The 15,901-nt window shown below is 40.3% G+C and overlaps 1 protein-coding gene across 2 annotated transcripts in view; it reads right to left on the reverse strand.

Moving 5' to 3' along the window:
- The window catches only part of megf10 (multiple EGF-like-domains 10), a 62,068-nt gene that overhangs the window by 23,078 nt on the left and 23,089 nt on the right, over positions 1–15,901 (reverse strand). For both annotated transcript variants that reach the window (XM_040198088.2, XM_040198087.2), the window contains exon 6: positions 978–1,224. In XM_040198088.2, coding sequence (XP_040054022.2) covers positions 978–1,224 — 247 coding nt within the window. The remainder of the gene's footprint in view (positions 1–977; positions 1,225–15,901) is intronic.

The following is a 15,901-nucleotide window of genomic DNA, read 5'->3' on the forward strand; positions in this document are numbered from 1 at the left end:
GAAATGGCATTCATAGATTATTCTTGATGCGCATTTAAATGTTGTGAGATACAGTATAATTATGATTGTTTCTGTTTTTGACTTCTTTCATCTTTAAAAGCCCACACTATCTGCCTCTGGATGCAGATTTATGGTACTGTTTTCAGTCTGCAACATACAGTATGATTTCCTAAATAAGCTCACTCCATTTGTTGATCACTGTTAAGCATTCACACAGCACCAAGCACCTTTCACTGTTTTTTGTTCCTGCACAATTACAATAAGCTGCTCACAATGTCGGTGACAAAGCATTTTTCATTATATGCAAAAGATGAATTTGATGATTTGTGAGTCGTATGTGGTACAAAATCAGCACATACACAAGGAACAAAAAAAAGTCCAATTCCCTAGCCCCACCTCTTAACAGCAGCAGTAAACATGTTTACAGCTTGGCATATAATTATTTTTGTACCAAACCTCTTTTTTTATAAACCAAAATCACAATTGATATTTACGGTCAATGCAATCTCGGCGTAGATTGCAAACCATTTTCACTCGCTGACTGTCTGGCCCTACCGTACACACTACTCCAGTTTCTCCCTCTAGTTCCATAACCCCCCAGTTATGAACTGGTAGAGGGTAGCTCAAGAAAAAGCATCTATGAACTGGAGGTGGGAAATATGTGTGTAGTAAGTACTGATACTTACATATTGCCTTTTCAAGGCACTTTGTATGTAGCCCTTGGGACCCCCCCCCCAGTCAGAACTGGTGAATGACCCTACACTTTCTGGGAAAAGGAAGTGTGGGGTCCCCTGCTGCCACTGTTGCCCCTGCGACCCGACCCCGGATAAGTGGTTGAAGATAAGGTGGGATATCATATCCAGCAACATAGAATGAAAAACTGACTGATCCCCCAACCACAAAAGGTTTTTCCTCAATGAGCTTTTACTTTTACATTATTGGGATCCGATTCTCACACATTATTTCCTCAGACTTACAAAGCTCCATTGTATCCTGATGAGCAATTGCATTCTCCAGTAAGATGGTGACAGCTAGCTCCGTTCTGGCACTGGCACTTCTGCTGGCACCCATTTCCGTAGGTGCCCACTTCACACTGTGCCTCGCAGCGCCAACCTCGGTACCCAGGAGTGCAGATACAGGCTCCAGTGATGGGATTACACAGTGCACCATTCTGGCACTGACATCTGCTACTGCAGTGAGGACCCCAGTGGTTACTGTCACAAACTGAGGGAAAAATGAAAGAAAATAATCTAGATTTAGTTCACAAGTATCCTGGAATATGGAACATGTTGTGAGTCGAAGGGATTATTTCAGCCAATCTAAGGGAAGATGCTTATTTGTATTTAGTTATTCTCATGATCGTTTACAATATGTTGTTTTGTTGTCTTTGTCTTTTCCTATATAAAAAAAACATTTTTATTATTTTTTTTATTGTGGTTTTGGTAGAGACCATCTGAACAGCAATTTTCAAATCCTGCCACAGATTCTCAATTGGGTTGAGGTCTGGACTTTGACCGGGCCATTTTAAAACATAAGATGCTTTGATCTAAACCAGAGGTCACTGACTGGCGGACTGCGGTCCGGATCCGGACCCAGAAGCCATCCCATCCGGACCCAAAGCTAAAAGAAAACTGTTGTGATTTAAACGTGACAGCGACAGACGATAAAAAGACGATAGGAAGAAAAGAAAGATAGCGAAATTTGAGAAAAAGACAAGTGAGACAAAGAAAGCAAGAGAAAGGGACGGGTGAGAAAATGAGGAACAAATGGATAGTGAAAGTAGAGCATTTAATCCATAATGGACAAACTCGTTTCTGTTCATACTTTCCACTGCAGCTCTAAACCGGTGTCTTATATATTAGAACCCGTTGAAACGCTATCACGAGGCGCTATGATCTCCTCCACGTGAGAAAAGGCCCTGATGCATTCAGGCCCAGGTTTAAAAACCTGGCAATAAAACTAGAGCTGAATTCTCCCACTCCCCCTCTTCACATTTTAGTTGAAGATCCCTGATGTAAACCATTCCACTGTAGCTCTGGCAGTATGTTTAGGGTCATTGTCCTGCTGGAAGAAGAACCTCCGCCCCAGTCTCAAGTCTTTTGTATCATATTTTATTCAGGCATTACTGTTTGAGTATTGTGCTGTTTCTTCAGTAAACGAGTAGACAGTTTAAGGAGAGTAAACTTGTTCACAACTCTACCACTCGGTGGCAAAATCCATCCATCTTCAAACCGCTTATCCTGCACATGGTTGACCGCTTCTCCAGGGCTGTGCACTTCGTGGCGCTGCCCACCCCTCGTCCGAAGAAACTGCGGATATCATGGTCAGTCAAGTTTTTCGCATAATTTGTGGGTGTATTGACGGATACCAGGGGCGTCGTAAGGCCCATTTTAGGGGGGCTTAAGCCCCCCTAAAATGTTCTTCAGCCCCCCCAAATCATTTGGCATTATTGGCTTAAAAAAATAATAATAATAATAATTAAACTATTGTTTCCCATACGGACAAGTTATTTATAACTCTCACATGCTACATATGTGCGTGCGTTCTGGTTTGTATGTTTACTCCCCCTTCAAATTATAATCCAATAGTCTTCCATCATATTTTACGATACAAACCCCGGACACTAGTACCGTTTCCTGTCAACGACAGCCAGTATTATAGCCAAGGAGTTCAAAGTAAATGATGCACAGAGTGAAATTGTAAGTACAAGAAGTTACAGAATATGGCTATCTGTAGTTGTTAACGAGTGTTACCTGCTTTAGGTTTACTTGATATGAAAGTGAATATTGTAGTGGGCTATGTTAAAACTAAGCTAGCTTGCTACTTTGTTAGAAACTGTCCCCAGTTAGCAAGAAATAACTACCGACATCTCTCTATTCTTTGCATTGATATATCTCTCTAGTATTTCAAAACTTCTCAATTGAAATATGGAAATATATTGAAAACTTTCAATATTATCAGTCCTTAAAGAATGTTATTATCTATAATCAGTTAATGCTAGTGAAAACTAAATGTCATAGTGTCCCTCATAACGCTATTGTGCCGGTATATCATCCAATTCATTGACCAGATGGATATAAGAACATTCTTTAGGAGAGGTGGCAGCTCCGCCCCGTCAGATGAGAGAGAGAATCAGGAGATTGACAGGGCTGAAGGAGCCGGTGTGATGGAGGTTAGTGGTCTACAGGTCTAGAAGGAATTGAGTTGTTGTTTTTATTTTCTTCTACTGTGGTAGAAATGTATAGGCATTTGTTGTCAGGCCTAGGCTACTCCAAGTCATAGCCTAAACTAGATTATTTTTAATTTTTTTATGCCAAGTCATAAAATTGGCTTCTGGATTTCGATCAGTTAATGTTTCAATGTTTGAACCTATCTTAAAGGCTCATGCAGAAGGAGAGGCTGAGGCAGAAAAGGGAAGCTGCTCAAGTCAGAGAGAGGAAGAGACAGACCAAGCAGCTGCAGCAACTAATGATTTAGGTGAAAAAGACACAGGGCCCAGACAGGTTAAGCTGAAGAGTTACCCACAGGACAGCTTTGGTGCTCAGAACAGGTAATTTCACCACAGCTGGTTTGAGAAGCACAGTTGGTTGGAATATTCAGAGGCAACTTTCTTGCTTGCATGGAACTTTTGCCATTTAATTTTGAGTTTGATGCTTTCCTTCAAAAATATAACCCTCCCTCAAATGCTACCTATATCTCACCAACATCTCAGAATGAGATGATTGAGCGTTGTGCTCAAGAAGTAAACAGTGTCATTGTATCTGAGATGACAAAGTCCAAAATGTATGCCATCATGGCAGATGAGGCAAGGGATGCACGGTCAGAGCAGCTGGCTGTTCATGTTAGGTACGTGTCAGAGACGCTTTTCTAGTGTAGATGCAGGCCTGCTACAAGGCATCCATTTTTTTTTTAATAATTTTAATGTCTTTTTTTTATGAGAGAGACACACAAATTAGTCACCAAGCTGAAGCTAAGGCCAATTACACCTCATTCCAGCACTGTTCCTGCAGCTGAGCCTAAACACGCCCCGCCACTACAATGGGATTCCTTTGGGCTTTTGGTTGGGCTCTCGGCGCTACCATCAGTTTGTTACGGTGGCCCTGAATTGCAAAACACAACGGCAAATAGGAACGCACAACGCAAATAGGAAAGCACAACAGAAAATAGGAAAACACAATGACATTAACTCCTTACAGAAAGGGTAGGGCCTTATAGCAGAGACGGACCCTTCTGATTGGACAGACGTACTGTCTGTCTTTTAACAGGAAAGGATACAAGGCTCTCAAGTGTCACGCATTGCGCGAGACAGTCACACACTCCCGCCACTCATCCAATTCAAATAGTGCAAATAGTTAAGGAGTCACAGTAATTTGAATCCTCCATGTCACTTTCCGTTGCCGGCGAAAGGCTTCGGATTAAGAGGGTTAAAAGACAGACAGTCCATCTGTCCAATCTGAAAGGTCCGTCCTCTGCTATCTGCTATAAGGCCCTAACCTTTCAGTAAGAAGTTCATTTCGTTGTGTTTTCCTATTTGCCGTTGTGTTTTGCACTTCAGGGCCACCGTAGTTTGTCCACCGGCTTCCACCCCCAGTCTAACGGTCAGACTGAGAGACTCAAGAGATGGAAGCCTTCTATGTTGTAGCTGGTTGTCATCTACGGTCCACTAAAGTTACAGAGAGGTGTCGTTTGTGTTTTGACAACGTTTTATCTCATAATTTAGACTTTCTACCCCTTTTTCTTTGTGCGGAAATAAGCTTCTATGGTTCTGTGAATACATACCTCCAGCCAATCCAAAGACGGGGATTGAAACCAATTACATATAGAGATACCATGGGGACTGGCTCCGCCCCCTTACTGTCAAAAAGAACAACAGCGAGCGTGTAGAAAACCCCTTCGAGCGCGAGCAGAGATTAACTTTGCGAGCAAGGAAGTTCACGTTCGCGCAAGACAGACTTTTTGCTCCCGCGAGACAGAGATTTGCTCGCGGATGTTTGATTTACGTGCGCGCATCAACTCGATTTGCGCTCTCGAATTTTGATAGTGATTTGCCGCCATAGTATTTCCGTATTTTGTTTTTTTATGGTAAAACAAACTATCAAAAGCTACACAGACCATGTTGGCTACCTTTGGGACACAATTCTCCTGATAGTTTAAGGCTTCCCTTGGTCAAAGAGTCACACAATTTACTGTATATGTTAATCCATAATGAGCAACAGCGCAGCTTGAACCAAATATAAACCAAAGCTGCTCCTTCATCACTGACATGAAAACCATCTGATGTATGTTGTATATTTCTAAACGTTTTTCATCTTGTTATCGCCTGACTGTGGGCTAAATTAGAGGGAGTCAGAAAGGTTTACAGTTACTGCTTCATGAGAGTGACCGTGAGACACACGCATTTCCACCAGTTCACACGCCAAAGAGTGACTGTCTGTACATATATTTAATTGCAGTTATTGTGCATTCTAGATTTTTTGTGAGATTGCCCTGAGAGCTTTTAGTTGAAATGGAAATCTTCAAAGGAAAAATTCCCATTATATAGAAAACAATTAAATCATTTTAATTCATTCACAGCATGTTTTAATCTAACAAAATAGTCTGCTTCAATCCATAATTGTTAACGTTAAACTTTTCAAAAACAGTATTTTCCCTTTGGCCAAAGAATTGCTTTCCCGCTCCCCACGGTGCACACAAATGGAGACACGCCTATGTGTAACTGACATCCTGAGCTTCATTCCAAAACCTTTATAGAATAGTTGAAAGATGGCTACACCACTGGTGGTTCAGTCGTATCTAGTTGCTGATGTGGTGGCTCGTGATGACACTGATAAGGTTATGACGTGGGAGAAGAGGGCAGTCAGAACATGCCCTGTACAATGCAATCAACGCACGAAACAACCTATGATTGAGTGTTTATTGTTCAAGTTTTTCCTTCATTTACTTTGTCATTGACCAGCGGCCCGGTAGAGATGTAACTTGGGCCCACAGGCTAGATTTGGAATGTACTTTACAGGAAAAATCCTATCCCCTCCTTTCAGGCCTCCCTCCAAAGACACAATCACAAAAGAAAATTAGACTTATTAATTTATGTCGGACTGCCCAAACACCCTGACAAAACATAACAAAAATGCTTCTAAAACTAAACGTATTACTCTGTTTTTTCTCGTACACTGTGTGCACAATTACTAGGCAAGTTGTAGTTTTGAGGATTATTTTTATTATTCAACAACTACAACTGGGGTCCGTTTCAAGTTGCAGGTTTAACAAACTCTGAGTCAAACCCTAAACTCTGAGTTGATTTACCCTGAGATGGGAAACTCGACGAGTATGAGTATGAACCCGTAATTAGAAAAAAAAAGACTGCATGGGAGAAAATTGCTATAAGTTCCAATATAGTGTTGTCAGTTAATATTTAATGTACACACTAATCATAATCCATACGTTTGACTAATTCCCAGTGAGAACATTACATTTTTTACACTCTGTTAGAATACAGTACACACAGGCTTGAAATACACACCCGTGCTCATATTTAATCACAATACACTACACGAAGAATGTGCTCGGATGTCCGAGCATGTCCACGATGGGGGACATTACTTATATGAGGACAGGTGAGGTCATGTACAAATTTGATGGACTGTGAAGAAAAACGATACCGTTCAAACAAGTAGTTATACTGAATATATGTAATCAGGGACTCAATATTCTCTCCCGACGTGTTTAACACCCTGCAAAGTAAAACCGCTTCTTCATCAACAGGATCGTCCAGAAAAGGACATGCCATGCTCAAGAAAACACTTTAGTCTTTAACATAACATCTTATTTTGTTCATAAAATCCGCCTGATACAGAGTACTTGAATGAATGAGGAAATTAAAGCACGCTGTGTGATTGGCTGGGCTGCTGTCAGAGGGAGCTATTGAAGCCTGCTCCCGACCACGTTAGATTCACAAGCTCAGTTACCATGGTCCATACATGCATAGAACATGCAGACTCCACACAGAAAGGCCACTAGGCGGAGTCGAACCCAGGACCTTCTTGCTGTGAGGCGACAGTACGACAGCTCAGGCACTAGCTAATCAGATCACGTTTATGCTCACGTCTAAAGAGCACGACGCTCAAAAATAAAAGATGGCGGACCAAACTTTGTAAAATAGGGGGTCCCTGCTCCATCTCGCCATTAGTTTGGAGGTCCTTGGCCTGAAAACCATTGAAGACCCCTGGGATGGAGCATTGACTTGCATTAAAATCATGGTCTTGTTGAAAGATACAGACCTTTTCTTGTACCACTGCTTAAAGAAAGTGTCTTCTAAACACTAGCAGTAGGATTGAGAGTTTATTTTTAGTCCATGTTCAACCCGAAAAGGTCCAATTAGCTCATCTTTAATAATACCACCCCATACCAGAACCCCACCTTCAAGTGGAGCTCTGTGCCCGTTACTGATCCAGCCATGGGCCCATCTATCTGGTCCGTCAAGAGTCACCCTCATCTCATCAGTCCATAAAACCTTTGAAAAATCTGTCTTCAGATTGTTCTTGGCCCTGTCCTCTACGTTTCAACTTATGTGTCTTATTCAGCGGTGGTCGGGTTTCAGCCTTCCTTATGTCTCTGAGCACTGAACACCTTGTACTTCTGGGCACTCAGGTAGGTTGCAGTTCTGGAATATGGCAGCACTGAAGGATAAAGGGTTCCTTGTAGCTTTATGTTTGATTCTTCTCCAATCCTTGCCAGTTAATTTGCGTCTTTTTTTCACCACATGTTTCTTACTACACGTTTAACACTATTTGCAGCAAAACATTTCTGTGATCATACCCCAACATCTTTGCAATTTCAAGAGTCTTGCTTCTCTCTAAAAGACTTTTATACCATTTTTGACTTTTGTTCAAGAAAAAAAAAATATATATATATATATATATATATAAATAAATAACTTAGATTCTTTTCATTAGGGCTGATTCATTCAGAAACATAACTACAGCTTTGGTTCTGTCTCTTTGCATCCATTGTTCCTCTAGAATATAATTTATAAGCCTTCCATCATTTCCAGCTTCAACCTCTTGCCATTTCATTCTGAACGTATTATTTTTCTTACAATTAAAAAAGATGTTAAACATCTTCCTTAACATTACATCCTATCATTTTTAGTGTGGAATTAAGACCCGTATGACCTAGTCTTAGTCTGGTATATACCACTTCCTCTCTTCTGTCAAGACCCAGAGCGGAGACTCTTTTCCCTCCAACCTGGCTTTGTATTTTATGGTAGTGTCTAGCTTTAGGGTCAGATTCCCATTCATCTTGCCACCTTTGCATGGTCTCGATCTTTATTAAACTTTTAGCTTCCCCTTTTCCTATTGGAACCTTAATACCTATATATTCTTTTTCCAAAGCCTTTTTTTGCATTTTAGCAGCCATTTAATAAACCTAATCCAATATGTGCTGGGACCCAGCAAAACTGAACTATGATCCGTAGGTTTTGCTAACAGGTGTTTTATTTCTAATACAAGGTCATCTCGTGAGGATGTCCCCTCGGTACATATAATTGATTTAAGGGGTTTTATTTTTTCGATCCATCTCAATGCAGTTATAATTCCAACCATTTCAGTTGAATAAACAGATAAATAATTAGTTATTCTAAATTCATACTTTTAAATTCTGGGATATAGATTCCTATACTACAGTGACCACTGCTTGAGTCTTTGAATCCATCTGTGAAAATTTTAAGGAATTCATAGTATGAAGAATTCAGGTAATTTTGGTAATATGCTGCAAAACAACGTTCATCTGGAAGTGCTTTCTTTTGATTTAACAGTTCTGTATCTATGTGGGGGATGGAAGTATCCATGGAGGAACACCATTTAGAACTAGTGCTGGGCTATATTCTAGATTTTTCATTCTATACTGATCTGCTGTATTATCTATGTTCCATCCAAACCCACTAGGTTTGTTGTAGTATTCCCAACAATCCGATCAAGTACTGATGTTGCTGGATTGTTAGTACTTGTTGGAATCAAACCCAATATGTAATTGAGAGTTTAATGGATCTTAGATTCTTAGGGGTTTCTTCCGCCTCCACCAGTAGAGCACTTGTAGGTGTGGTTTTTCATGGCACCTAAGGCTAAATCTTAGGGCTTTAAACTGTACTCTATCTAGTTTCTTCAGGGAAGTTTCACAAGCTGAGTTATATATAATACACCCATAATCAAACGTTAATCTGATCAAAGCTTTATATAAATTCATCAAAAACTGTAATCTGCTCCCCAATTATGACCAGTCACCATCCTCATCAAGTTAATTATTATAATAATTGTAATTTTTTACAGTTTGATTCTATATATTCAATATGAAATTTCCATGAAAGTTTATCATCAAACCAATCTCCTAGGTGTTTGAACTTCTCAAAATTGGACTAATTACACTCCCCTGGGGAGTATCACTTAGGTAAAAGATGAGGCTGACGGTGGAGTTGGTTTTTATGCAAGAGGCCTGAGCCATGGACCATACCAAGAGCTTTGACAGCATGGAGGAATTAGGGTGGGTTTGTATTCTGTTGTAGGTCATATCTTTGGTTGTCCTCCCCTATATGTTTTTTGTTGGTTTAGTCAGCCACTATATAGGTTTCACTCAAGTGTTGGGTTGGGAAATTGAAGGGGGTACTTTGCATTGCTAGATCTTATGTTAGATCAGTTATGTTTTGCCTACGTCTTTAATTGGAGCCCTAGAACTCAGTTGTTTTTGGTACATGTTCCATGTTTAGAAATGTTGGAGAAAATCCAACCAACCATTCTGCAGTAAAAACCTGTTTCCTTGCCTATTAATTACGCACCTCTTGATATAGGGTGTTGATCCCCTTATGCTGAGTGCCCACCAAAAGCGGAGCAAATTTTTTTAATCGCCCGACTACTTGTAATTATTTAGCTTCATTTGCGCCTGAACGGGGGCGTGGTGTGGCTTAAGACAGTTATCGTTTCCGCTATCCACCATGGCAATAAATAACCACAAATTCTGCTCTTTATTTGTTGTGTGAATTACACAAATGTCGGAAACCGCAACCGGTTGTGTTTGGGTTCATGACATCAGTCACCGCACACAGCTTGAATTTCACCGACTCCTCCAGGAAGTGCATCTGGATGACTGCCGCTTCCAACGCTACTTCAGGCTGACCAGCAGCCGGTTTGATGACTTGTCGTGTCGGCTCGGTGCCAGCGTCTCTCAGTTAGACACAACTAACTTACTAACTTACAGGCCTTCAGTCTCAGCTGTGTGTGTGTCTCTGGCAGTTTAATAAAGTGTACTCACGCTGTGGCAACATCTCAACACTGATTGGCTTTTGCAAGACAGCGTCGGGCGAAAAAGCAATTTATTTGCTTTGCTTGTTTTGCTGTCCCACGCACCACGTCCTTCGCGCTGCATTGACTTCGCATGGAATCCACTTGCGCAAATAATTCGCTTAGCTTTTGGTTTGAACGCAGCATCAGGCCACACCTTCCCTCATTACACAAACACACATCACCTAATATGCTCAAATCAAATTAGCACTCAAGTTTAAACAGCTTTGAGTTGGGAAATATGCATACAAATGATGATATGGTCAAAATACTGACTTGCCTAATAATTGTGCAGATAGTGTACATTGCTGTTAGAGGCCAGGATTTGCACACAAACAGGGCGATTAATCCATTTTTTTTTTAATAACAATACATATATTTGGAGTTAACCATCCTCTCCTCATTACACAGCCATTTTATTTTATGTGCCCAACCTGCTGAGTAACAACCAGCTATTCCACAGTTCTAAAGTGGTTCAAGTGATTAGCCGGCTCCTTTTATTTCTCCTGCATTAGCCTGCTTCAGTGTGACCTATTTAAAAGAAGCATACAGTCCTATCCGCAGGCGGTCTGGCCCTGTGTGAAAGACAGCGCCGCGGACCAAGAGGGGAGGCAGAGGAGACAAATATGAGGAGGGGATTAGAGATAATAAGATGCCTACATAAAACCTCTCCTTCATTCATATCTCCCATACTGGTACCTTTGTTAAACCTGACCTAGATTGAAGAAGGGCAAAACTCCGGAAGCACAGGGCTCCTCATCTGCTTGCCGAAGAACAGACAGCTCTCTTTTATTGGTCTATTCAAGATGACAGAATAAAAAAAGACTATACTGCCAGGCTTTGATCACAAGGCTGTGTCATTGTGCACTGCAGTGAATAAAAATTACAATTACAGTGATTTTTTTGTTGAATCCATGCAGACACAATAAGTCATGATGTGATGTGACTTCTTACCCACTGTATATGGCATGGTACCCTCATGGGAATAGAAAACGCCTGTAACACTGATAAAGTGGATGCTGAGCAGGGCTTGACATTAGCACCCGCCCACCCGCCAAATGCAGGTAGAATTTGGCTGTGGCAGGTAAAGAAGTGTCTTTCACTAGCCACTTTGACGGGTGGAGTTCTATATATCTCTATTTTTTTTTTAGTGTAACGGCGGTTATTAATGTGTCATGAGATGTTCATCCACAAACGCTCGGTTACATTGGTGTCAGCGGTGGTTCTTGTGCACAACTACGGCCCGCGACGACTATTTTACGTTTCGGCGAGTTTTGAGTGCGCACTTCCTTAGTTTAGCTCAGCTCAACTGTTAGCAGGCTGAATCCACGGCACTTTGCGACAGATGTGCTTGGAGATAAAGACCCGTTTTACAGTTAGGGGCTGCTCGGCCGACTCCAGCAGAGATCCATGCGGACCTGCCTGCTCCGTTTTCTGACGAATGTAACCTCGGCTGGATGAGACAGTCCCATAGTAGTCTTCTCCAAACATATCTAAAATAATAAACTCCTTGCAGGGTTCTCAAGCTGCACGCATTGACCGCGAGATCTTGAGAAGACTGTGTTAAACCGTCTTGGCCAACGTACTTTTGTTACTAAGCAACATAGACGCTCAAACACACGTGACAGGTAGAGGCTTTTGATACAACTGCTCAGTGCAAGTGAAGGATGTGGTGGCACATAGCTATGGGGGTCGCCGTTTGTAAAATCTTGCACATTCTAAAATCCTGCTCAGTTCTGGTACATTTAGCATTATCGTTTGAAAAAAAAGCACAACAATATTCATATGTCACTTTTTTAAACATTTAGAGAGAAAGTTGTTAAATAATCTAAATGTTTCATCTAAATGTAAATGTTAAATTTAAATATAAATGTTAAATGTAAATATACATGTTAAACATAAATGTTAAATGTTCAGTCTACATGTCAGACTTTACGACTGAACATTCAATATTTATGGTAATTCACGCAGCAAGACAAGATGGCCTAGGTAAGTAAGGACACAAAAACCTAAGTCCTAGGTTTTTGTGTCCTTTAAAGTGAAGTGAGTAACAACCAAACTCTTTTATACTATATTCATGTCATTAAAATATTTAAAACCATCTGGCTAAAGAAATTCTAAAATATATTTGGATGTATTTAAGGAGTATTCGAAGACTATCGCATATTTGGTTATGAATAATTTACTTCATAAGGAAGAGAAGGCGGAGGCCAAATAAGACATTTTTTTCAATTATATATGTAAATGACAGAGAGACTACTTGTATACCTGTATATGAAAACACAAATTTCTTATTATTTTTTTATCTGTGCTTTGCAGTCAATGTAAAAAGTATTTAATTTAGAGGGCCAAAGTCAGTAGTAGAACAGGATAGAAAACAAAAATAGGAGAACTTAAAAGTTTACAGTTTACTAATAATTATTGGACATTTTACAATTGTTGGCTTATTCAGTAAAACCTCATCTTAAACAGACACTAAAATAGACACTACGTGCTATATTCTCACAGCTGAACTCGAGGCCTCCTGAGCCGGTTGTGTTGTTTTCATGTTTACTAAATCACAAGCTCCAACGCTCCAGGGCATGTCCTACCACACAATATTTTCCTCCTATTATTCCTGCTTCTCCTTGAACACTGCCTTCCCTCATTCGCTGTTCTTGCTCCCAAATTGATCCTCAGACATATTGTTGGGGCGCACTGACCTATAAAACGTCAAAGCATCAAATTCTATTGTGGTACTTGAGGAAATTAAAACGTGTCACTGAAGGGGATAGTGAATGAACAGAGGCTGAGTGAAGAGATTGACCAGTCACATTTTACCCCTTAATCCAACATTTGAAATAGAAACATATGGATCCATATGTGATGCTGCTGTATATATGTTTTCTCTTAAAAAAAAAAAAACATTTATCAACACATAGGAGGTTGCCTTCTCTGTGTTGATGTAGATTCACCAAAACTAGTGTTTAAGCTTGGTTACTCCAGTAACGAAAAGGTTCAATATTAAGCTATTTGAGTTGGAGTAATACTTTTTCTTTTGCCGATGACAGGGTTCTGGGACAGAGGATGTGGCTTGTGTACAGATCATAAATCCCTCTGGGTTTAAATAGGCTAAACATTTTCCTTGACCTTAAGGGTCATTGTAAAATAACTCTTACTTTTACTTCTATTACTTTTTTATCTCTCTTCTCTTCTACACAAGTCAGGATTCATACAGGGGCTACCATGGAAGGTCATAGTGACCTTAACCTTTGACCGCCAAAATCAAATTTCTCAAGTCATACTTTCATTGAGTACAGTGAACCAGACAAACTGTTTTACAGTGTGTGGGGACAGACAGACGGTCCCTGCCTAATGGGGCCCAGGAGAATACCAGGGCACAGACACATGTTGGCTCCTTGTGCATATTGGTATATAGGCTTGCATGGAGACACATTTACAGGCTTATAAGCAAAAGCAAAAATAACCACTAACACGCAAATTGTCTGCAAGATTCTAACTTGATCAGCATGGGAAAGTGTGGAGGTGACAGGGTTTCTCGCTCTTTATTCTAAAGCAATTGTTTTGAGAATCTAATAATCAAGCGTATGGGTTTACATTGAGTCAGTTTAAAGCACAGGGCTTCTCATATTGGCCCTAAATGCTACTATGCAAATCAGATGTTTGAATCAAGCCTGGAGGAAACGTAGAAGGCTTTGTTGTAGAAAATGGGAACAAAACACTGATCCATCACAAAGTGAAAAAGAACACATACCTGTTTCCAGGCTATTTTGATTGAGTTATTTTTAAATGCCTTTGGTGTTAAACATGTATATGCACTATAAAGTGTATCTTTTATTTCTGGAACTCAACCTCAGGCCAATGACAAGAGCCGCTTGTAACCACAGCCTTTGAAAACTCCACAAACAAGTTTAATGCCATGACCAATTTTTCACAGCTAAATTCCTGGAGGAAAGCCACATGAAAAGTTCTGGTTAATGAAATTGCAATGTCCCCCTGGTTATATCAAACTTTCACTGAGTGCTAAAGATGGCTTAATGAGGTTGAGTAGATCCAGTAAATACAACAGTGTTTCCATAAACAAACACAAGGGCTGACCATTTTTCAATATCTGTTTACCTAAATTGAAGGACCAACTGAGCAAGATCATGTACAAGCACTGGTGAAATCCTGTCAGAGGGAGAGGCCCTGTATCAGCTGTTAGCTGTGACAAACTGCTTCCACTTGGAAAATACATGTATACCCGTATTTCTGCTACAGAAATAAAAAAGCATTTTTTGTAGCTAGTAAAGCAGCCATAGAGACTGCGTAGATGTCACGGATCATGTGGGTGTCTCAATGAAAGGCCATGAAACTGTTATTTAGCTACTGTGCAGCTTAATTACACTGAAACATGATAGCAACCTGTATGGCGGCAAATCACTGTCAAAATTCAAGAGCACAAATCGGGTTGATGCACGCATCATACATCAAACATCCGGGAGCAAATGTCCGTCTTGCGTGGGCAAAAGTTTCGACAACCTTAATTTACCATTATTACCGGCATATTAAGACCAATGCGTCCAGCCCGCAGACCAGTCCGTATTGGTAAAATGAAGTCCGAATCTGTGAATATCTTGCCAACTTTCAATACGGATCGATTTTTCGAAAATCAAAATAATGAGATAGGATATGCACAGGCTCCTCCATAGTCCAGTAAAGTTGGCAAGATATTCACAGATTCAGACTGACGGACCGGTCTGCGAGCTGGATGCATTGGTCTTAATGTGCCGGTAAATTAGGGTTATAGCTGGTTGACATCTACGGTTACAGAGAAGTGTCGTTTGTGTTTTGACAACGTTTTAAAATGGTAAATGGGCTTCTATAGTTCTGTGAATGCATAACTCCAGCCAATCCAAAGACAGGGGTTTGTAACCAATTAGATGTAGAGATACCATGGTGACTGGCTCCGCCCCCTTACTGTCAAAAAGAACAACAGCGAGCACGTAGAAAACACCTTTGAGTGCGAGCAGAGAGAATAAAACATTGGACAAGCAGATGGCTAGTCTAACAGCATTCTTGGACCCCAGTGCTACAGTAATGAGGCAACTATAAACAAATATACCCAATACCATTAAGATCAACATATAGAATATAATTCCTTACATTTACAAAGTTATTGAGGAATAATTCAAATGCTTAACCAAGCTCACATTTTGGTCCATGAACATGTATTTCTTGTGTTAAAATAATAGGATGGTTTAGTAAAAGAAGTATGTTTGTTACAGAACTGGCGTTAATAAAGTATGAAAGTTACGTAGCAGGTTGAAATCTCTTTGACTTGTTTTAACACAGGATCCTAACAGGAGACACCTCAATGACAGCTCTGCTCCTGTCCGCCCTGGGGACTTTATCTTTCTTTAACCATTCCTTAAACTTAAAGTATAGGGGTGTTATGATTATATATTGTATTTTAGACAAATTTGATTGATTGAAATGTATGTATAAATATATAAAATATTAAAATATAGCCATGAGAACAAACAACTCTGACCTCTGTGACCTTTGGTGGGATACAATGCAGTAGTCAGTAA

Source organism: Gasterosteus aculeatus, chromosome 14 (genome assembly GCF_964276395.1).
Source record: "Gasterosteus aculeatus chromosome 14, fGasAcu3.hap1.1, whole genome shotgun sequence".
Lineage (NCBI taxonomy): Eukaryota > Metazoa > Chordata > Actinopteri > Perciformes > Gasterosteidae > Gasterosteus > Gasterosteus aculeatus.